General features: G+C 42.3%; 2 protein-coding genes across 4 annotated transcripts in view; both read right to left on the minus strand.

Moving 5' to 3' along the window:
* Positions 1-102: 102 nt before the first annotated feature.
* hgfac (HGF activator) lies at positions 103-9,768 on the minus strand. 3 transcript variants are annotated; one of them, XM_086053976.1, is made up of 14 exons: positions 9,502-9,768; positions 9,363-9,414; positions 8,675-8,768; positions 8,440-8,513; positions 7,381-7,524; positions 6,909-7,040; positions 5,636-5,746; positions 4,939-5,113; positions 3,397-3,494; positions 3,036-3,297; positions 1,715-1,854; positions 1,381-1,521; positions 1,020-1,162; positions 103-396 (listed from the first exon to the last, which is right to left on the minus strand). In XM_086053976.1, the coding sequence occupies exons 1-14, from the start codon at positions 9,565-9,567 to the stop codon at positions 223-225; spliced, it is 1,806 nt and encodes a 601-aa protein (XP_085910102.1). In that variant the 5' UTR covers positions 9,568-9,768; the 3' UTR covers positions 103-222. The 3 variants fall into 3 exon arrangements, with proteins under 3 accessions (XP_085910102.1, XP_085910088.1, XP_085910093.1); XM_086053962.1 differs by having other exon boundaries at positions 3,036-3,494; XM_086053967.1 differs by having other exon boundaries at positions 3,036-3,494; positions 8,638-8,768.
* Positions 9,769-11,333: 1,565 nt separating this feature from the next.
* LOC147151090 (regulator of G protein signaling 12-like) overlaps positions 11,334-23,933 on the minus strand; it is a 28,062-nt gene continuing 15,462 nt past the window's right edge. Inside the window, exons 6-18 of the mRNA XM_086053941.1 lie at positions 23,404-23,496; positions 23,194-23,337; positions 22,772-22,954; positions 22,525-22,675; positions 22,353-22,450; positions 21,563-21,754; positions 21,287-21,360; positions 21,078-21,204; positions 20,831-20,927; positions 19,851-19,909; positions 19,523-19,637; positions 18,150-18,689; positions 11,334-12,273 (exon numbers count right to left, since the gene is read on the minus strand). Of these exons, the coding sequence (XP_085910067.1) occupies positions 12,014-12,273; positions 18,150-18,689; positions 19,523-19,637; positions 19,851-19,909; positions 20,831-20,927; positions 21,078-21,204; positions 21,287-21,360; positions 21,563-21,754; positions 22,353-22,450; positions 22,525-22,675; positions 22,772-22,954; positions 23,194-23,337; positions 23,404-23,496 (2,133 nt within the window). The 3' untranslated portion in view covers positions 11,334-12,013. The remainder of the gene's footprint in view (positions 12,274-18,149; positions 18,690-19,522; positions 19,638-19,850; positions 19,910-20,830; positions 20,928-21,077; positions 21,205-21,286; positions 21,361-21,562; positions 21,755-22,352; positions 22,451-22,524; positions 22,676-22,771; positions 22,955-23,193; positions 23,338-23,403; positions 23,497-23,933) is intronic.

Below are 23,933 nucleotides of genomic sequence, written 5' to 3' on the forward strand. Positions count from 1 at the left end.
TAGTATGACAATTACAAAGTCTTAAGTTTCAAAAGAGTACATTTGTATTTTTATGATAATGTTGTGATATAAGAAAAGAAAGTCATTTTCAGAGGGATATGGTAAAGGTTTACCCCTGAAAGTATTTATTCAGTCTTTTATTGTTTTACAGTGGGAGAAAGGTTATCAACAACAAAGCAATATAAACAAAATACTATTATTAAACTATTTACAAATCTCATTTCACGTCTTCTTGGCTTTCCGTCTGATCACAGAATTGATCCAGTCCATGTAGTTGGCCACTTTAGTGTAAACGCCCGGCTTTCCCAAGCGGCCACAGCCCTCCCCCCAACTGATGATCCCATACAGGAAGTTGACGCCGTCCTTTGCACAGGCCAGTGGGCCCCCAGAATCTCCCTGTGAAAAACGTACACATGCATAGCTGCATTAGAGACGGCAATAGCATACCCAAAGTGAACAGTCCTTTTTGGCACATTGCTTTATAATACAAGAAACTAATTACTAATCTAATGCTAATTGCTAAACTAACACTTAAACAAAAACAAAAAGTTAAAAAATTATTGCAAAATACATTTATAAAGGTACCCTATTTATGTTATGATTCTGTAACACTCTTAAGATGTCACAAGACGACAGCAAATTTTAAAACTTCATCTGTTGTAGGGTAACGTAAAATGAGTTTGAGATGATATTAACTCATTCACTGCCGGACATTTTTGACCTTCTTTTACCCTAACGTTTGAAAAAATTCGAAAGAAATATGAATAAATTCCTGGTATTGAATGGCTGAACTGTGAAAGTACAAGTAAATTCGTCAATGGCAGTGAATGAGTTTAAGTGTGATCATAGTTTGGGGTAGATATACATTTAAAAAATTGGGAGGGAGGGCGTTAGGGCGTCAATTCCATCTTTGCGTCAGCAGAGTTTATTGTATGGTGTTCAAGTTTGGGAATTTTGGTCGGACTTGAGATCTCAACATCTCTTGATTTTTGCCAACATTGCAAATGTCACCTTCTTACCCCGCAGGCGTCCACACAGCCGTTGAGGCCAGCGCAAATCATGTCTGAGGTGACGTGGTTGCCGTACACCTCCGGCCTCCTGCAGGTGTCATGGCGGATCAGCCGCACTCCCGCCTCCTGCAGGCTTGAATAACCATCTGCTTCTGTTAAAAAATAAAAAAAAACTAGATTTCACTAATCCTCAGCTTTTGCCACATAGTGGTTCACTTACTGCATCTTTAACATGTCATACGTGCGTTCAAGGCTCAGCGCGCGTACAACGTGTTCACAAAGTGTGTTTTAACAAATGTGCGTTTTAACAAATGTGCGGGAGGTTCTTTTAAGGAATAAATGATTTAAAAATATGTATGATCTCACTCACTCTCATGCATTTTTCCCCAGCCACTGATGGAGCAGCAATAGTTGTCTGGGAAGGTCACGCCTTTTTCGGGAAGACAGATGGGCCTGATGAACGGTGTCCGCTTCACACAGCGACCGTCCTGCTTCTTCAGTTTGACCAGAACTGGCCCATATGGGAGATCAAGCAAAAAACAAACGGTAAACTTTTTTTTTGTTTTGATTCTTTTGTGAGGGGAGGAGGTGCGCAGGGGCGCAGCTGCTCAGTGACGCACAGCTGCGCACGCACGCACGCATGAGGTCATTTAGTTTGGGTGATTCATCAGTGTGCGTGTGTGCGTGTGTGTGTGTGTGATCACCAATGTCATGGAGCGTCGGGTTGAACACGGAGAACTGTTTGGGAAAGATGTACTTGTCCACTCCAAAGGTACGCGTGTCGGGAACGCTGACGTTGAAGTGGTGCTGGCCGAACACCACGCGAACCTGCGACATCAGGGGGCTGATGTAGTCACCAAAAAACACACACAACCAACATGGTGAGAAGGGTTCTCTGTACGTTGGAGTTAAAGTTGCAAAGGGGTGGGAAATTTCTGGAACGTTTGCTGTAAATTTCCGTGGGAAGTTATGATGGGGAATGTTGGAAATATTGCAAATAAGAAAATAATTTGAATCACTGTAATGGCAAATTTGGGGAAGTTTAATGGAAATGTAGATTTATTGACATAGTTAATTTTGTCATAAGCAGACAAAATTGAAATTACAGGTTATTACAGTACCTTAATTGCATTTTCCATTTTATTTTCTTAACTTCACTCAAGCAGCAACATGTTCGAAGCTTGCACATAACACAGAACACAAACGACCGCTCCTGACCTGAAGGATTTGTAAGTTGGGTCACTGGTCAGTCAAAGTACCACAGTACTTTTATGACATCTGGTTGTTTTAGACAGGATTGTGCTAAAATGTTTCCCCCAACTAGATTTAAATTTGGAGGCGGCACGGTGGATGACTGGTTAGCACGTCCGCCTCACAGTACAGAGAACGTGGGTATGAATCCAGCCCCGGCATAACTGTGTGAATTAGCATTGTTCTCTCCGTGGGTTTTCTCTGGGGGCTCCAGTTTCCTACCACATTCCAAAAACATGCATGCTAGGTTAATTGAACACTCTAAATTGTCCCTACGTATGATTGTGAGTGCCAATGTTTGTCTGTGTGTGCCCTGCGATTGGCTGGAAACCAATTCAGGGTGCACCCCGCCTGCTGCCCGAAGAACAGCTGGGATGGGCTCCAGCACGTCATTTAAATCTGTGTTCAGACTTGATTTGCTCGTCAAAGTTCGCTGCGCCAACCAATCAGAGGACAGAAAAACGTTGACATGTTGGACCTTTGAAGCAAATGTGAAATCTTATTGGTTAAAGAAGCACTCCCATTGGGGGTTAGTAATGCTGTAGTTAGTTACATGGGACAGCACTACTAGTTTTGACTGCTCTGGTTGAATTAGTTTGACATGGTACTAATACACAGGCTGAAATCTGATAGGATAAAAAAAAAAAAATCTAAAAGGCATGTCCCTGACTTCCCACCACTCTGAAGACCTCTTTCCCACCAACATGCCTTCCAATGAGGAAACAGAATCATTTTGTCACGGCCAATTTGTTTTGCGAAGAAGTGGTGACATACTTGCGGAAGAAGCAGTGCGCCGCCGAGATGACCCAGCAAGAGGCGATCAAAGTCCCGGCGCAGAAGTCTGACTGTCCGATGTAAATGGCCGCCATCCAAGGGTGGCTTCCCGGCAGGGCTGAGTTTCCTCCCATGAGCCTTGCCCTGGCCATGGACACCCGCTTCTTGTGCTTTGTCCCGCACACCGGCTTCTTGGCTGGCATGGGGTGGTCTGAGTCACCCAATTCGGGGAGCGTGTTCGTGTTCATCCTATGAGAAGACGCTATGGAAAGAAATGTGTTAGTTATTGCTGTAGCTTCTTCATTTTCATGCCAAAAATGACACTTTAGTGTTGTTGTTTTTTTTCCTTGACCATACTCACACACTGGCATCTTGCAGGAGGGCACTGCGCAGTACTCCCAGGAGATGGCGCCCTTATTCAGAGTGTAGCACCATGGCATCTTGTCGCCATCAGGATTCCTGCACACACAGGCATGTTCTCATTCTATTTAAGCATTTTGGATTAAAACTATTAATATGTTTATGTTCATGCCACTTGGATTATTTGTTAGAATGTATTTTCAAGAAAATATTTGGGAGGATTTTTTTTTCTTCTCTCACATGGATGAAAAAAGATATTGTAAAAGTATTACAACATTTTACAATCATATGTTATTACCGTCTGGAAATATTAAATTCATACAGTACAATATTAGAATTTTTTGGAATAGCAAAAAAAAACGTGAGTAATTGCTGCCCTCCTAAAAATGTTTAGAATTGCCTACATTAGCAGTTTGAATGACATATCCATCATCAAATGATTTGATTTTTTTTTTTTTTATAAAAAGTCTTCAAGTATGTGCACATTTGGCAAAACCTCTACCACTTCCACCACCAACCCAGGCTAAACTTAGCTCCTCCCTGACATACAAATCTTATCTCTCAGTCAAGATGTATCACTTAAGCATACTTCCTTAACACCAATTCCTATTCAGACAGACAGGGCTTTGGTGGCGTCTCGTGGCTTGGGGGGCACCAAAAAACACCAAGAGATGAATTTGTGAATAGTAAACCATGAGTATGCGCAGAAAATTGCATATCAACTCATTCAACTTGATCTCTAAAGCGGCTATGTCAAGGTGCTGTCAGTGATAAAGATCAAACATTAAACACAATAGATCAGTAATAACAAGTAAAATATTCACGTCTAATTATAATTTACTTATTTAAAAACAAGCTCTTGCAGCACCTCCTCTGTGTGTTGGACCTAACTGTCACAGATCTCTGTTGGCCAACTGCTGTGTGTGATTATGCGTAATTCCTCTCAAGGTTCTATTTTGAGGAGCGGCAGAACTTAAGCTTATATGAGTTGCCTATCATCACGTTGTCTGCGCTGCCCATATTTGATGTATTTATACATGATGTCATTAAATATGATTACACTTCTCACTAATTGTACAAATATTAGGCAAGGCAGCTTTATTTATATTGCATGTTTCATGCACAAGGTAACTCAATGTGCTTCACACAAGCAAAGACACAACAGCTAATATTACTGTAGCATAATTCAACTATTTATTACTTTTGACATACAGTACATCTTAATCTTCTGGTTTTTCTTGCTAAAATTAGATTTAAAGTTTTTTTAATCCCTTCTCGATGCTGCTCAGTTTTACTTTTGTTTGTATTGATTGTACTACGTTAATAATACGAGCGTATGCTGTATGTGTTGATATTGCTGCCGTGACAATAGAATTCCCCTCCCACGATATATAAATTAAGTTCATTTAAACTTAACAACAATTCATTGAATGTAAAATTGTCTCACTCTGTCACAAGCTTGCTTTTTTTTTTTCTATAATGGATGCTATAAACAGGCAGCCAATTCGCGGGGTGCCGCCGCAATCGCGCACAACACACACACCTGCAGTAGGCATGCTCCCCGAGGCCCCTGAGGGGCGCGGCAACCACCGTGCCCACATGCAGCTCGTTGTATAGCAGGTCTGAGTTCCACGGCAGGCAGCGGGCGCCAGACGCCGTCGTGGACACCACTCCTCGGTAGCTCGTGCCCCGGCTGTTGTAGCACTCGCTTTCTGGCTCTGTTTGAGGAAAAAAACGTTTTTGCAATATTTTCCTTCCAATTTGAAAAAAAAAGCTAAACTATAAAAACGAGTGTGTGAATTGGTCCCATTCTAGCCTTGCTCCCAAAAATCAGGAAAACTGAAATGGTGAAAAACTGTTTAATGATTGCCCCTCCTCTCCTCTATCAGATATTAAGCGCCTTAGTATGCATCAGCAGTTATCGGGTACAACAGTAAGCTAGCTAGCCATGCCTACGCCCTGAAAATGCATCTTCCCTACAGAGAGTCCACTGGCATGGCTGCTTTAGAACGCCTCATTGTTGGTTGTGAATGCATGCACGTCACAGATAAAAGGCGGAATAGCAAGGAAGGTAAAAAGTTGAACATGACAGCCAGCATGGGGACATGAGCTTAATGTTGGCTTGGCTGTTTTAGAGCGCCTCGTTGTCGCAGTTGGGATATACTCACTGCGGTAGGAGGATGTTGGAAGTGGCGCCAAAAGAAAGAACCAAGAAGAATGTCAGATTTGGTTGTACTTACTGAAGCTACAGTGCGGTCCGCCATAGCCTTGTCTGCAGTTACACACCTCCTTGCCGGTGGCTGTGATCATTCGGCACGTTCCGTCATTCTGACATGGGTTTGAGCGGCACGCTAGATAGATAAAAGTGCATAATGTCAGCGCCGGTGAGAATCTTTATATTACCCTGCTTAACAGCAAATTTTAATTCGAGACAGCTTTGTGTCATTCACCATCTTTCTGACGCAGATTTTAAAAAATTTCTCTACTTTTTTCCTGGCACTTTAGGTTTCTGAGATGATTTTCTTTTAAGTTTGAGCTTCAAAAGCTTGCGCAATACAGATTTTAACTGACTGACTTTTAACTTAACTGACCTGTCAGAAAAAAAAAATGTACCTGTTGCTGAACCTAACCCTTAATTCATAAATTACTAAATATATTACTATACAGTATTCCATCATACACTTTAGAAACAGTTGGGTTAAAAATAACACAAAATAACAACCCCAAAAATGGGTAATTTTGTACCAAACAACCCCAAAAATTGGGCTGTTTTGGTACAAAACAACTCAAGAAGGTGGGTCAAATTGACCCAAATAGTGGATACATTTTTGGCTCAAAATTGTGTTATTTTTCATCCAACTGTTTTTGGAGTGTATATTATTTCTATTACATTATTATTATTAGGAAAATATAATGTGGTAGAGAAAAAAAAATAGGGCGGACTCGATTTGGAATCAGCGCAAAAAAATAATCCCAAAAAGTTTACTTACATATCTGATTTTAAAAATGTGTAAAAATTTGTTGACCGGTGTTATCAGAGTACATGTGTTGCTCCGCCATTCCGTTTAGTGTTAGCAACATAGTTTATTTGTTTTAAATACGCAAAATGAAATACTTTGTTTTATGTTTATGTTTGATCATTCGGATGATTGGCCATGAAATATGGCCGGGAGGGCCCGTTCACTGATGCTTGGAGCTTTAATCAGGGTCTCTTTTCTCCCATGATAAGATCAGCTTGGCTCGAGGGAGCGTGAAAGCACCGCTGCGGTTTTGCTCTTTTTCTACTGTAAATACCCATGATCCCCCCCACCTCCAATGGACCTGTAGGTGTGTCCCAAAATACCATTCCTTAGTCACCGTGAGTCATATAATCTGTCTTTTCTTCCATCGTGATCAAAGGAAGGGTGTGGCACGTTTAATATCTTGGCCAGGAGCTGTGTATATTTAATTTATGTGCTACCGTATGTGCCGGTTACTAAAGCAAACAACACAGCCGTGTCACGTGAGTCTTACGCTTGTAGCGGGCTCGTTGGCACTCGATTTTGCCGCCGAGGCACTTGCACTGTTCCACGTTGCGGAGGTAGATGCGCCCCCAAGACTCTCCGGCGTCATAATGGCGCAGGTGTATGGTTTCGTAGCACTGTTCTAAAAACAAAACAAAAAACACGGCGGAGGTAACAAAGGTGAAAGAAACAAAAGAAACCTGACTGTGCAGTTTTGGACTTCTTTCCATTCCACAGTGTACATTTTCTATTTCTTACCCAGCAGTAATTTACTGTGTAGTGGATGCTGTTTTTTTTACATTTGGAAATTCTATTTTATATTTAATGCAGAGCTGTGTTTATAAACATTCAAAACATTCCAGCACAGCACCTTCAGCCCTACATTTACCATTTGAACACCAGCAATCAGCACTTTGATTGATCTACTGTTTAGCGAGTATGACGTAAATGAAAGTACGCAACCCCAAACGCGGCGTACTCACTGAGCTCGCACAGTCTTCCGGAAAAGCCGTCAGGGCAGGAGCACTCGAACGTGGGCCCCTGTGGGATGAGCGTGCATATGCCGCCGTTTTGGCACGGGTTCAACCGACATGGATTGGTGGTCCTTCGTGACGTGTGGACAGAGACTGGAGAAAAACAAGCAGAGTGACTAAGAAAAAGTGCATATATGTACATAATTTACAGAAAGTTATGAATATTTGACTCTGTGGCCAAGTTTCAGAATTAATTTTAAAAAAAGGTCTATAACCCTTATAGGTAAACATCATTTGACTGCAACTTAAACTGATAAGTACTGCCCAATAATTATTGGCCACCCAATTTCACAAATAAATTGGGGGGGGGGGGGCTATTGAAGTTTGCAGTCGGAATCGCTGACGGAAGCCCGTTTAAAATCAGCCCGTTTAAAATCAGAGGCCGTACCCATGAGGTACCCACGCTGCAGACGCATTACGAATAACAGATGCTCAATTTTTAGTGGAATGCCCAGCTCTGCTAATACCACACCACATTCACGAACCAGTAAGCGAGAGCCAGGAGAAAAAGGACATAAAAGACAGAGAATGTCCAATGTTTGGTATCATTTCACACAAAAAAAAAAACACTCCAAAACAGAACTGGCTTAGACAACTGCATGTCCATGCAAGTAAATATTGTTAGTTATAATAGCCTACCATTTCGTGTTATAACCAATAGTTTATAAGGTTAATAAAAATGTGGGGAGGGTCATAAAGATGTATTAATATTCAGCATATAAATGAGAACATTTATGGTTACTACTTTGTGGATTTTCATTTGTTGCGGGGCGGTTCTGCAACGTAACTCCCTAGGGACCGGTGTATTTTAGCATTTACTTGTTCTGCCTGTCACTACACGTCGCAGGCATAGATAGATGAACACAGATAAAGATCATTTTGTGACGGCATACCACGCTGTGTCACAGCATAGTGGATGGGACATACAATGGTGTGTTTTCATGGAAAATGTGACATTGTCTGGGTGAACCCAAACTTTTGAAACATAGCGCATATGCTAATGCTAACCATTGGGATGTCTTCGCTCGGACGCACAGAAGCCCCATTTTCGGTCCCGGTCGAAATTAGACGTAAGAGAGCACCTGTGGGAAGACAAAAGAAAGCACACAGTGAGTGCTCTTTTGAAGTACTTTCCATCAGAAGTTTTCCATTTGTTTTTAATACAAAGACGAAATTGACTGTGGATGCGTAAAAATGACAGCGCACTTGACTATTTTCCTGTTCCTCCGCCTTGAGCACTCACCACGGTCTCGAGGCGAGGACGGTGATGCAGTGGTGATGAATTCTTCCGCCCTGCCGAAATGGAAGGGCACATTCTTTGCCGGTTGTGGTGACAACTGTTAACGGGAGGAAACAAAAGTTTCAACGTTTGACTCTCAGCATTCTCACAGTATATGTCGTCGCTGTCATGTGAAAAATACATCTCTATTTTTTTTCATTTTCTTATTTTTACATGAATCATGTGTCCACGTTACAGACATCGCATTAAAGTGAAAATTACAAAAGTTTCCAAAATTGGAGAGACGTGTTTTTCACAGGACAGTGACGATATGTATATTTGTGGATGCTTATCTCTCAACACTCCTGGTGTATACTTATAGAAGTAACATAGTATTCATGCTCGACTGTGTTCCCACAATATAATTTGGCAGTAGTATGTGTGAATGCTTGTCTCTCAGAATTCCAGTACTATAACAATAATTGGAGAAAGCGAGACTTAAAGGACAGTGGCAATGGAAAAAATTGAAGGGCTTGAAACTCTTTTCCAATTTCCACAGAATAGTTTTTTGACAGTAGTGCGGATGTTCTCTCAGCATTTCCACAAAATGATGTCAACGGTGCAAAGGCTTAACTCTCTGCATTTTCATAATTTTCTAGAACAGCGAGAATGCTTGTCTCTCAACTTTGACGGCAAGAATGTGTTGCGTTACCTTTTTGACTCTTTGCATACGGCTCTTTGGAGATAACGGTCCCGTGCGCAGGCTGAAAACAAATAGAAAGTGATCACAGAAACATTCATGTTTAGCCTTTTTTTTTTTTTTTTTTTTTTTTAATGTGCGTTCTACTTACCCCCTGTGTGCTGAGGATAACTGGAAGAAAAAGTAAGAGCCCGTATGTCATGGTGGAAGTTTGCATCGATGAGCCGCGCGACGAGAGAAAAAAACAAAAGCTGCCGTCACGTCATGTGTGGAACTTTGAAGCGTCTCACTGCGCTTTTACGCGCGGGGATCCCTGCAAGTATTATCCTGTCCCGTCATTGGGCTTGTCTACATTCTGGCGTATTCATTCTGGCCGCCGCCTCCCGACCGTTGTTTCCGCCGCGGACGTCCCGCGCGCTCTGCTTTGACTCAACTTTGACAAGCTCCCTCACAGACCTGCATGGGGGGGGGATGAAGGGAGGAGTTGGGGTTCGGGGGTTGGGCGGCATGGGTGCTCTTGGAGCGGAAGTGCAGCCTTCCTCGGCTTGTTGCTGATGCATCACTTGACAGTTCCAAGGGAAAGCCATAGCTTGAAAGCCTGAAGCATTTATGTCACGAAAGAAGAATGTCGCCTTATTGAAATGAAGTGAATGCATATGTGTGAGAATTTGCGTGAAGTGAAATGAGAGAACGTTATCAGTAAATCTCCCAAAAGTTTCCAGTAAATTTCCACGGGAATTTAAGATGGTGAGTTGTACAAATAAGAGATTGAAGTTCCTTGAGATTGAATTCATGTCATGAGCACGCTTGTATCTCAAATCACTTTTCCCCACTGTAATGAATGGAAATTCCATTAATCTGTTCCAGCCCTTGTCCCCAAAACACCCAGCATTCTTTTTTTGTCTTCATATGCACACAACAGAATTGCACTGTGTAAAAACACATTAATCACTCACTCAACGTAACCTGCAAACACGGAAAATGCAAGCACAGAACACGGCTGTACCTGATTTACTGATCTTCTTTCTTCTTCTTTCAGGTTAATTGTGCATACAGTTGTAATTTCGAAACTAGCTATTATAGAAAGACCTATTTTTTTCCCTAGAACATAGAGATTTTTTTTTTCAGGGGCATAGTTTTTACTGTTTAAAGGAGTGTTTTCCAGAATAAAAGACAATATGTGAAAATAATTATATTATTGATAAAGTTGCATTTTAGAAGCTAACCTGTTTCATTGTTAAACTTTGATTTTAATGTGATATTACACTCCACAAAAATAAAACGGGGCAGTCTAAGGCACACCTGTGCACTAATCATGGTGTCTAATCAGCATCTTGATATGGCACACCTGTGAGGTGGGATGGATTATTTTGGCAAAGGAGAAGTGCTCACTATCACAGATTTAGACTGGTTTGTGAACAATATTTGAGAGAAATGGTGATATTGTGCATGTGGAAAAAGTTTTAGACCTTTGAGTTCATCTCATAAAAACTGGGAGCAAAAACAAAAGTGTTGCCTTTATATTTTTGAGTGTGACTTCATCTTGCAAAAATGTGACTTAATCTCCCAAGATTGCAACTGTTCATCGCGACAGAAATGATTGTTATTCTTCTTTTGAGGATTATGGCTTTTCCCCCACGAAAATAAAACTATCTTCAGAACTTTTTTTACGAGGCCACTATTAGGCATTTAGGGGTTCATGTGGTTATAATGTTTGATTAGCAATAAAATGGCTCCACTATACCACATAATGGTTTAGAACCCCTGCTTTGGGCCAGCATTTTGAGGGGGCCGCACATGCTGTGTGGACATGCTGTGTCAAAATAATAAAAACTAACAAAAAAAAACATCCCATTATCCAACCTCTAATTTGCACCAGCTGTCATCATGGCTCGGTCAAACAAGCTCAGCATATGGCTGCGCTACTAAAGCAACATGTTGATCATTTTCAATTGAGTAGGAGGTCAACAACTCAAAAAGGACTGACAGCCATCAAAGATTTTTTTAATTGACTTCAACCAACCACAGAAGCAGAAAGTACAGGAAATATTCAGCCATCAGTAATCAACACAGGAAGCACAAAGGAGGAATTCATTTGTTGATTCTTAAGCAATTGAGTGTTTGGTTTTTTTTCAAATAAAATCAAAAATTGAAAAAACTATTTGGGCGAAAAATGGAAGATAAAAAAATAGCAGTAAATATGGTTGAAAAATGTTTTATAATTTAAGAACTTTGGACCAAAATTGATCCTGTTGAATGGAATTTAAAATAAATCAAATAATCATTTATTTGGATGGTTGAGAAAATATCAAATAAAAAAAACAAAAATAATTTTCAAAATCCAAATTAGAAAAATAGTAGAGTTTTTATCAAGTCATACTCAATAATATTAACTCATACAAGCACACCAAAAAAAACCAATATGACATATTCGAAGTTTTTCATTGCTTGTCATAGAAATGTCAAGCTATACTAAAAACACAAAATTGTACCGACCGAACATACCAAAACACCAGAACTCCAATTTACAATAACTATCATTTCATAGAGGGGAGGCCTTGATGTCTTTTTACATGCAGAGTTGTTTGATCCTTCCCTCCGGGCTTTCAAAGTGCAGTAGTGGATTCTTAGGGGTAGGGGGTTGGGTGGGTGTTTGGGGCCCATTAGACCACGGTGGCCTTAAAGAGGTCCGCCTTGCAGTCCGGCTCGTCCGGGCGAACGGTGCCGTGAGGCATCTGCTGGGCGTTTCTCATCCGACTCTGGCACTGGCGCAGCTCGGCCACGTAGCCCTGGAAGCTCAGGCTGAGCTCCGACTCATCCCCGCGGGAGGTCTCGGGCGGCGCTCCCTCCTCCAGGTGCACCCCCTCCACGTCCATCACTTCCTGCGCCAAAGCCTCTTTCTCGCCTGGAGCTTTGGTGCTGCCTAAAAATGGAAAAGGAGGAACGCTTAAGATGGCTTCTACACGCGACGAATACAAAAGAAAGCAAACAAATTGACGTCATTTTTAAAAAGCTTTACGATATATTTTTAAAAAGCCTTGCAAACGGACTACAAAGCCTTACATCATGGTTCCAAAACCGCCAAGATTGTACGAATCAGAAATTCTGACCAAACAAAATTAATTGGAAAAAAACACAAAACTTTGGAATTCAGACCATTGCCACATCACATTCACGTTTCTTAAATTTGTATTTTTTTTATTCATGTAATGTTTTCTGAAGCTGAGCCATGATTGGTCGTTATCTGAGCCCTAAGAAAATCTGATATCATTTTCAGTCGGCAGCAAGTGACAAAATGGCCGCCCCCGAGAGATGGCTAAAAATAGGTGGATTTTGCTGCTTAACTCATATTCCACAAACGCAATATTAATCAGAATATCTTATTTAGACTAGTGAAGGCGCATATTATTGCAAAGAATTTTTTGGGGGGTTGACTTCCCTGTAAAGCTTACTGGTAGTTGCTCTCTTATAATACAGATGTCGACCAAAACTATCAGGGAAAAAGCATTTGAAAAGAAGGGCTCGCCTCCAGCTTTCGTCATCTGTTAACAATGGATTGTTATAAAACCTTTGCTATTTTTACTTTTGTTTGGAATTCGGAATTTGGCTAAAATTATCGGGGGGAAAAAACTAAGCCATAGGAAGCTCCGATATGTCCTTTTTTTAGTAAGCCTTATTCCAAAAGAAGGGCCAGCCTCGTGGTTTTGGAGTTTCGTCATCAGGTAGCAATTCATTGTTTTTAAAGGTTACTATTTTGACTCTCATCCAATTAGAAATTGGACAAAAAGTGTCCTGCTTGACATGACTTTTGTATCATCCGACAGCATTGCGCAATTGTGGCCAGCTGCTGTATAAGAAATAGTTTCCGCTGGGAATCACTTAACAAACAGTCAGTGATTCAGTACCGCGTCAGTGCGTAATGTAAACACCGCCTCTGAGCTCTAACAGCTGACCTCCTTCAAGGAAGAAAAAAAAAAAAAAGGATGACACAATGCAATGGGATTGGGTAGCAACCACACCAGGAAATGATGTGTTGAGGCTGGTATGTAGTGCCGCAATTCTGTCACTTCAAAAACATTTATCATAGTTTCCCAATATTCTCCATGACATAACTGGTTTCTTAAATGTGTATTTTTTTTAATAATATAATTTAATATTTTTGTTATTTTCTGTTGTCTTTTGTTTTTGTTCCATGGCAGTTTTGGGGAAAATGTTCCAAATTGTTTATAGAGATAGTTGGATATTAAATGAACCACTGCATTTTTAGTAATATATATATATATTTTTTTTATTAATTGCATTAATTCATCATTTCTTCTGTACTTTCCCGCACTTGGCTAATAGTGGAACTGGGGTCACGGTGAAAATGTTAGTCTGTGCGATGTTGTTAGTCTGTGCGATGTCTCCCTCTTGTGGATTAAAAAAAAAAATCATGTTGCCTGTCTTATCACAGGATAATAAAACCCCAAATGTATTTTGAATTTTGTGTGTGTGTATATATATATATATATATATATATATATATATATATATATATATATATACTGTGTGTGTGTGTATATATATATATATATATATATATATACTGTGTGTGTGTGTATATATATATATATATATACTGTGTATATATATGTAGGACATTACGATAAAAGTTCTTGTGGATTTGGATGTTGTTGTTCTTATTATTATTGTTATTACTGTGATTATCATTATTGCTATTTTATGTTTCAAAACAAGGAGGCGAATGGCTAGAAAACAGAGGTGACACTTTGGAAGCGGCGGGATGAGGTTACCATGGCGCCCAGCGGCAGCAGAAAAATCAGGCGGAGGCGCACAGCAGCCATTTTGTGCACACGGCAGTGAGGTCAGAGCAAGTGTTGGAGTTGGTGTCTTTTATGTTTGAATTGGTGTCTTTTGTGATTTTGAGGCGCTTGTCCAAGGACCATTCTTTGAATGCTGCAGTCAACGGAAAGATCAGAGCGCTTAGCCAACGTCCAATCAGATTGCTTACAGCAGTCATTCTCAAAGCGTAGGGGAATGGGAACAATCACTAAATTAAATGTTCAAAATGCGTACTTACAGTGGAATAATTTTTTATCCACTGCATTTGTAAAATACAGTTCTGTTGTATTTAATATTTAACTTTACGGCATAATAATCATTGTATTATTGCATAGTTGTATTTAATATTTAACTTTACAGCATACAAAAGTCGTCATGGAGTCATTGTGATCTTTTTTTTTTTTAAAGGGGAAGTCAACCCCGAAATGCAGAGCTTGGCATTCCATCTATGTGACGGACCGGTCCGTCTATCCTATTTATTTAATGTTTAGTCGGACTTGTTGATGGACGGCTGTTTAAAATTAGAGGCGGACCGGCTTATAGACGGGTACTATTTTTTCCCCCCCGGAAACAAAGGCGAATGACGGACGACAGAAGGGTAAAGTAGGCTGCAGACGGATGACGAATAACGGATATTCAATTTTTAGTAAAATGCCAAGCTCTGCACAAATGTTCTTTACAAGAATATATTCTGTGCAGGCCCACTTGTCTAAACATGGCATTCTGATTACCGGTAATACAGTACTGCGTTTGTAGAATATGAGTTAAGCAGTAAAAGACCCCCGTTTTTGTCCATCTCGGGGGGTGGCCATTTTGCCACTTGCTGTCTCGACTGAAAATGTCATCAGAGTTGCTCAGGGCTCAGATAACAACCATGGCTCAGCTTGAGAAAACATCGGGTTTCATAATAATAATAATATGATAGAAATAATATATCGTTGGTGTCGGGCCAAAACCTCATAAATCACATTTTGGTGAATTTCATATTTTTTCTAAAATCTATATTATTAGTCAGTCTTCACGCGTGGTGTGGGTGTTACTGTATTTTTACACATTACTGATCAATCTAAAGTTTGAAAATGGCTTGCTCTCGTTCACAATGCAATGCAAATGGTTGAACAAACTTGCCATTTTTGTGGTCTCCTGAAAAGTGACTAATTTGGAGGTACAAGGTTTTGGTCCGAAACCAGCGATATGTAATATTCTAATATGTTTAGTAATATTGATGAGTTAAGGGTTAGGTTCAGCAACAGGTGTTTTTTTTTTTTTTTCTGAAACGTCATAGCTGTAAATTACAACACATGGTAAAACCCGTATTGCGCAAGCTTTTTATTGGCCAAGCTTAAAACCAAATAATGAAAATATTTTAAGAATATAGAAAAAAATACATTTATAAAATCGGTGTCAAAAATACATTTTGAACACATTTGATTGAAGCCATTTGATTAAAATTTGCTGTTGACCAGTGTTAAGTAATTTCCTATATCGGACCACAATGTTCATGTTCAAACTATGCACAGTGTTAGAGTGACTTAAAATAATATTAAATATACTTTTGAGCAATAAAACCAACGTATTATTTTTGTTGAACACATAAACCTACTACGCTACTGCATTTAAAAGTTGGTGATGAAGGATTTTTTTTTAGGTGTAAACCACTGGCTTGCACTAATGACGTACTAGGACATCCTTTGGCATCCTCTGTTCATTTGGAATAGAGAACCAGAGGTCAGCCGAAAATTTTGGGGGGAAATGTGGAAAAAAAAAAAAGCCCCCTCAAAAAAATGATTGACTCACCCCTCATTGGGTGAGTCCACAATGCAGTGTTCTGCTTTTCAAAACGGGAAACTTATTTATTTACTTGAATTTGCTTTTTCTTTGGCAAAAGCTCAACCGGGACTCCACGCCACCATTCTGCCACACTTGCTGCACCTGGGTTCATCTTGTTAAGTGTTCTACTTCTTCTTTGGCTTTACTCCGTAGTTGTTGCTTTAAGTGGTTAACAACCTCTTTTAACATGTGTGCCAGTTAAAAGTGTTAAAATGTTATTTTTTGATTTTTAGAATTAATTTCCGTTATTTCATGTGGGCAAAAATGTTGAATTGCAAATCAGCTTGTGGAAAGCGACAGACAGGAAAGGAAAGATGTGCGGGCCTGGGCAGAAAGAAAAATTCCAAATCCAATAGCACGGCATCCCTGTTCACCTGCTGCTACGATATGCAGCAACCAGAGAAGAAGATGGCATCCTATCAAGCCTTTGCAAACAATCCACAATGCGACACCCTAAAAGTAACCGCCACCTACACCACAGAGCTGGAAACAGGCTAACGATAGAAGCCGAGCGAGCACACATCATTATTCACACCCCCGCTCCATCAAAAAGCGCACGCAGCAACACCAAAAGGAGCTGATAAGGACGACGCTAGCAGGCAAAGAACAGAGAAGGCATGCGGAGGCGGATCAAAGAAAAAACAGCATCACATCCGATTGGAGCTTTTATTCCATGGACTAAATGACAGGTACACAGTTGATTGGCAGATCCAAAGAGAGATACACAATCACAACCATCAGTGTCGCTATTTCTCCGACATGCTCGTCTCGGCGCTCCAGACTGCGCTTCCTGACAACATAGTTTGGAAAATAGTGTCCACTGTGCTTTTTTTGGAACGTTATCCTGCAGCATTGTGGAAATTTTCCCGGCACGTCCTCTACATGCTGCTCACACACTGCTTTGGGATGGCTCTCCGCTCGAGTCGGCACACAGTCACGAACAGAAGTGGGAGGACGTCAAACCTCGTCAATATTCACAATCTTAGTTTCAAGCAAATCACATTTTACCGTGAGAAAAAAATCCGGCGAGTCAAATGGAGTGCCAATCAGTTTCAAGAAAGTTAAGTCGTAACTTGAGTTAAGTAAGTCATAAATGAAATCGTACAATCTTGCTCACTCACAATCTACTTTATGTTTGCACGTTAGCCGCTTTGCACTCAGTATTTGTTAGGCTTTAAGCGATCAGGATTTTGGAGCTAAATATCGAGCACATATCGTACCGGCCAACAACAAACACAAAAAATTCGCCCCAAAACATTGATTAACATGACCGCGTCAAATTATGACATCACAACCGATCACTGGTTTTGCATAAAATGCTAAATATCAGCCGATCAGATATGTGTCTCGTATTTGCATTAGTTAGCTGTACTAACACATTCACAATCACATATATTATTTTAATGGTCCATGTTGCCTCTCACTTACATTAAACGCATAACCGACATGAAGTTCATCTTGCTAAACTGAGACTAAAATCTCAGTTCGACGTCATCCTTACTGTGTCTCCTATGTTCGAGTTGCAAACCTTGGATTTTGCCGTTTTCTTTTTCCCAATTTAACCAAAACGTCTCTAAAACTCCCTTTGTGATGGCCTCGGCACGGCTTGGCAGGTTTGCACGCACTACACCAGAAATAACTTTCAAAAACAAAACAAATGGCATCTTATCTTGAAAGTGCAATTTTTAAATGTAGACAAGACGTGGCGAGTCATGTCGTTGAGGTCAAAGTCGATATGAGTGTTTTCTGGCTCGTGGCAAGTCATGTGATTCAAGTCCCGCACCTCTACAAATGAAGGGTTTCATTTCAAAGGCCCTCCCACAGCAGCGTGTGCCCATTTGTACATTGCACTTTTTTTTTTTTTTTAGTAACTTTCCCGATACAGCAATTCTTCCACATCCTGACAGAGCCGCAACCTGCTGTGGGATGACGTTCCATAAGTGACACAAAATTCCCAACTTATTTTCAAAATTGTACTGCCAACAATTCAAATTCCTGACCAAAATATTTACAAGATAGTGTCGGTCTTAATCAACGGACGAACAAACAGAGAATCCAAATCCATAAAGTGCACAAAGGGGTGAAATAATGGAATGGAAACGGGAGCACTAGTGTACTACGCGGTACCTGGAGTGGACTTTGCGTCCGCGTCTTGAGGGTGAGGGCAGGGCGGCGGCGGCGGGGTGAAGTTGGCCTCGGGCAGGCTGCCCTCCAGGGACGGCATGGGTGACGGGGACGCGGGCAGCAGCGTGCTGTTGGGGCTGTTGATGTCGCCCTCCCCCACCAGGGTCAAGTCGGCGTGAGCGTCCTCCTCCACGGTGTGGAGGCTCGACCGGGCGTCCGGGGGCCGCGGGATGGGGGACAAGTGGGAGCCGAAGGGCGAGTGGCGAGACGGGGGCATCAGGCACCGCCTGGCCCCGGAGTGTCCAAGGGAGGAGTCCAGACTCTCGGAGCGAAGGTCTGAGGTCAGCGGCCCTCGAGGGTGGCCGCCGTTCTCGCGGCTTTGCTTCAGGGAGTCCGGCGTGGAGCACGCCGGGTCCGAGGAGGGGCAAGCGGGAAGGGGGACCAGACGCAAGAAATCGGGAAGCACCAAGTCCTCTTTGGTCAGTAGTCCGCGCTGGTCGTTGGCTCGGGTGCTCTGCGCCCGGCTCAGCAGCTCAAAGAATTCTACCGGGAAAAGGATCATTTACTGCATGTTAGTTTGACAAACTGGCGAGCGGCATCAAGATGGAGACATTTGGCATGCAGATAGGCCAGGAAGCGCCCCCGCAGACCAAAGTCAGGCTTTGAAAAGTCACCGGATGTGTGCCATTTTCGTTTCAAGCAGCTGTTTCAGTCGTTCAAAAGCAAACTCCTCTTTGCCACCAAACGTGGAGCGCGTGTACTAGCCCTGTGATCCCCCCGCTGTGTCGTGACACATCCGTGCAAAAAAATTCACTTTCACTGGATTCGTATGAAAATGCTGATTTATTTACTACAAATGTTGTATCTGATCTCTCTATGCCAGTGACTTATAGTCGCAAGCAGAACAATGACATGCTCTTCCACTAGATGGCAGAAGGTGCCATTATCGTGTCTCCACCTGAAGACAGTCATACAAGAGACTGCTGTGAACCCTAAAGGCTGATTTTGATTTTCACTAATCTGTTTTTTTTGCTGAAAGCGATGTCGAATACAAGAAATATTAGTGCAGGACCTTCATTTGGTCAAGCCATTCGCTTATGGAACCACCTTGTGTCGTCTACATGCCAGCTTGACAACTCGCCATAAAAAAAGAGACTCGTAAATCCTCTGTGCCACACGGTCCGACCCCGTTTGACTTAAACATGAAATTCGGCCATGAATTCACCCACAAAACAGACAGCAGTCTGCCAGTTCGGTTCCAGGCGGCTATTTCCGAGATTTCATCCGATTGGGAGCAAATCCCTTCAAAGTTTGCGATCCCTGCTTCGGGGTTACATCACAACTCAGGAGTGAGAGATGAAACAAGGGAGGTTTACCTTCAGCTTCGTCTATATTAATCTTTTTCTGTTTTCTCTTTTCGCCAGGGAGCGCCAAGTCCGGTCCACCCGCTCGCCCGCAAAACTCCTTTGGCGCTGCTGACCTCTCATCTCCCTGCAGACGCAACAATGATAGCGCTGTTAGGGCACGGCCAGATCGGGCCGCGCCGTCCTTTGTCGCCGCCTGCCGCGTCGCAAGGATGCGAGTCGGTTAGTCAGCCGCGTTAGGGTGAAGAGGAAACTCCCGCTCGTCGCATGGGCCCAAATGTTAATGCGGGTGAATGGAGACGGCTTCCGTTCGACGCAGAAGGAGACGCCATGGACTTACTGTTGCCGAAAGACTCCTGGTTGGCGGTTGGCTTTTGAGGGAGGAGCTCTTGGATGCGTCTGTGGACCACAAACCACACGTGAGAACTTGGCATTCGCGTCCATTCAAGCCAAAAGTCAAATGAATGTTTTTTTTTTTTTCTTCAAGAAACTACTGGCAACATAAATCCCAGATTCCAAAAACAAGTATTGTCATTTTGAGCATTTATTTGCGAAATATAAACTGGCATTTATTACATTTGTACACATTCTATACTGGCTGTAATAATTCAAATCATTGTTTTACATACTGATAAGGGACGTCAAACTCATTTAGTCATCGTTCTGGTTTAACTCGGAGGGCCGTTACGACTGAACCCAAATAAATGTATGATCACCTTATATTATCACGTCACAACAAATTGATGGATAGCTAGTTTTGAAATCAGAAGCCAGTAAATTGTTCAAATATATTTCAATTTCTTTAAAAGGATGTAGTGGGAACAAAAAAAATTCTTTCAATATCTCATATCTCAGTGTTGTTAAAAGCGATGACAATTTGCAGTGAGAAGCAGTCTGGAGCCCCGTAAGATATTATTTCTTTATTTACCTGGGGTTTATTCGAAGGCAGGCGCTTACAATACAACAGGTTTTTTTTTCCTGGTAATGTAGATTTTTTTTTATGCTTAAAATAATGTTTGACAGTACGTATGTACTGTATAGTCAACTGTAGAGAGTGTGTGAGAGGGAAGGTGTTTATTACAGAGAAGTTAGTTTTATACCAGTACTGGTATACTGTTCCTATATTCTTTTTGCCTCAAAAAAAAAATCATAAAGTCTCACAAGGGGTGTAATTATACAAATGAAGTTTTAAACTGGTGGAAATCTGAAAGGATTTCTGTTCTTTTGATCTATTTGAACAAATAATGATACTAATGTATGTTTTTCTTTTAAACAGAATGACAGCGGTTCCCACTATTTGACAAAATGTAAGCGCCGTACCTTTGGCTGAGGCCGGGTCGATGCGCTCCAGCACGACGCGCAGGCCATCCAGACTGGATATGGGGCCTCCCAAGTCCAAAGGTTCCGCCTGGCCACTCTACAACAAAGCAGACGACGCGTTTGAACTGCCGGCGCAACACGGAATAAAAGTAAAAAGCCACAGGACTCAAATAAACCCCACGAGTGACGACGAGTAATTGTAGCCCTGGTACTCCACCCTGTGGCACTCCGAGCCCACACAACTTACTATTTTCACCACCAGTTCAGTGAGCAGGAGGCCATACTTGGCCACCACGGGGCGTAAGACTTCGGCGACCGGCTTGGTGGGTTTGGCTTTCAGCCCCACCGAGCGGTTAATGGGCACCAGGTCCAGTCTGAAAGGAAAGAGGAGAACGCGATCGTCACAAGAGTGGACATACGCGCCACGCAAGGCGTTGTCATGGTGATGGTTCGCACCGAAACAAGGTCCTCTTCTCCAGTCGCAGATCTCGTGAGCTGAGGGTCATGCAGTCTTGGTCCAATACTAAAGGCTTTAATTTAAAAAAATAATAATAATAATACATTCCTTTCATTAGCAGTCCCCCCCCCCAAAAAAAAAATCTCATATTTCATGGTAGACTTGTTCAGTAGTAGAGTGTAGTGTCACGTAATATTTTACATTTAAACTTGACCAATTATTTGTTCCCCAAATGTGTGTATATGTTTCATACGTCCTGGACTTGATTTGATCACCTTTTCACCTCCCACCAGGAAGAGATCCACGGCCGCCACGTTGACATTGATGCTGTGACACAGAACTTGGAGGACCTCCCGAATGGAGGCGCCGGGCCGAAGCATGATGGAGGAGCAGGAGCCGTCGGGCAGCGTCACACTGCAGTGTTTCGGGGAGCGCTCCCACGCACCCACCGAGTGCCGATTGTCTGACTGCAAGTGAGTAGAAAACCATTTCAGGGGTTTAATGTTTTTCAATGTTTCGGGAATTAAAAACATGCTGCGCCCTTGGTTCCTGCTATACTGCACCAGGATACTTTTATTTTTACCCTTTCACTTTAAAAGAACACATGTATAAATAGTATTAATTAAACAGTCCCTCAATTGTCATGTCAATTATGTCTGAATTTCCACCACGTTTATTTTTTTACTCAATTTACCTTCTGGAATGTAAATTGTGGACAGCGTAAGCAATTCCCCTCATGTAACATCATATCGACACACATTCTAATTGCAGTGGTAGAAGCAAAGGCTAAATCTTCAAGCTGTTTCCTTTGTTTTCGCAAAGACTTTGCTTTGGTCCAATGACATAGGCGTTTTCGTTTTCCTAATGGTGTCATCGGTGAAAGCTTGAGTTTTCACCACCTGGAAGTCCGTGTGTGGTCATGTTGCAACGTTCTATAGTATGTGAGTTTGCTGCTGCTTAAATGTGCGCCAAAAAAAAAAATGAGTGGGCTAGAAAATAAGAAGAATGAAAGAAGGAAAGTTGGCTCTGTGTGTTGCCATGGTGATCTGCCCAGTGGAATGTTACCTCCATCTTGCCAGCAGAGCAGGAAGTGGGCATCTCCAGGCTGGTACTGGAAGACAAGGAGCCCTGAGACTCCCTTCGGCCGTTACTACCCCAATAGTCTGCATAAAGAATCGGGAGAATCCCCCTTTAGAGGAAAAAAAAGTCCTTTCTTGAAGTTGTGTGTAGCACTCACCGAGATTAATGTCGCCAATGTCCTTCTTTTTGGGACCCTTGCCGAAGCTCCGATTGCGCGACCACGAAAAGAAAATCCCCCGTTTTTTGTCGGCGCTCTCGTCTCTGCTATCCTCATTGAGCGACCTCCCGGATCGCTGCTTCCTGGTGTCCTGCAATGTAAGACGGCAAAAGGATGTAATGACTCAACTGATGTGGAGGTTTTTTTTTTTGTTCCTTCAAAAGGCAGCAAAAAAAAAAAAAAGCACCTTCTTGGGAGTGGAAAGGGTGGAGCGGTCCGAGCTGGCGCTGTGTTTGGATGGAGCAGGACTGCAGGGGATCTGGTATGGATCCGGCAAGGGGAGGCCATCCACCTCGGCACGCATGCACTCCTTGTAAAGGGAAGACTTGAGGAAGCGGGAGTAGCTGTCAAACTTCATCAGGTTGAAGATCTGCAAATGGGAAGGCGGAGGGCACATTAGGCCTTTTCACACTGGCAAAAGAAGTGCACGCTGCATTTTTGAACAGCCTCATGAGGAGAAAATCAGTTCTACTTTGCTGGAACGAGGCTGGTCGTGGCAGGCAAATTCACTTTAGCATTTTGTTCATTTTGAAGCCAAAATGGGCTTGCATTTGACTTGACGGATTTTGTTGACGTTGAGCCAGAAATGCGGCGGCCCGAGTGGCGTACCTGCAGCTGCTGCGTCTTGAACATGTCGGGCCTCGGCGACGTGAGCACGTCGTCAGCCAGCTGAGCTTGGCTGTCGATGTTGACCGGCATGGTCGCCTTGCTGGACAGGAAGCTGTTGTAGATCTCGCCGGCCCTCTGGGACAGCTACGGGAAATGAACCTCGGGTCATCTTTGAGAACCCCGCCGGGTGATGACATACGGCGGACTTACCTGTTTTTTGTCTGTCGCAGCAACATGACTGAAGTATTCGCAGGCTTGCCAGAACAAGATATTCTCCTCACTAAATTCTTTCTTGAGAAATTCCTGTGGAGACATAAATGACGACTTCCTTTTTGAGTTCCAAATGCCTGTTGAAGTTTAACTTTCTTTTGCATTCCTGCTTTATTGATTACGCTGGGAAAAGAGGGCTCAACTCTGTTCCGCAGTACAGTTGAGCCAGATGAGCATTTGGCAGAATTTGGTTGTTTTGCGACCCAAAGTCAGGGCAGAGTCTGATTAAAAAAAATGGGAACAGTACGAGGCATGAAATAAGCGGTTTCGCATCGCAAAGTTAGCATTTTGTGCCTCATGAAAACATGCTGAATGGCAAAACTGAGAATGAACCGCGATTCCAAAGAGTTTCGCTTGCCTGGATGCACGTGCGTCCCTCACGACACCGACTGCGGGTAGTCGGAGGTCGAGGCTCGAATACCTAGTTAAGCCGCGCTAGCCAGCCAGGGAAGCGCAGAGCCAAAAAGGAG

The sequence above is a fragment of the Filicampus tigris genome, chromosome 2 (genome assembly GCF_054856515.1).
Source record: "Filicampus tigris isolate MCC_2025a chromosome 2, RoL_Ftig_1.0, whole genome shotgun sequence".
Taxonomy (NCBI): Eukaryota; Metazoa; Chordata; class Actinopteri; order Syngnathiformes; family Syngnathidae; genus Filicampus; species Filicampus tigris.

Bases quoted from the DNA above. Each gene is read 5' to 3' on its own strand.
- hgfac (XM_086053962.1), bottom strand. From the start codon at position 9,567: ATGCAAACTTCCACCATGACATACGGGCTCTTACTTTTTCTTCCAGTT. The intron at 8,769-9,362 runs GTAACGCAACAC...TCCCGTTAACAG, and splicing joins GTATGCAAAGAGTCAAAAAG to TTGTCACCACAACCGGCAAA. The intron at 3,495-4,938 runs GTGTGTGTGTTG...CTGTGTGTGCAG, and splicing joins GGGGAGCATGCCTACTGCAG to GAATCCTGATGGCGACAAGA.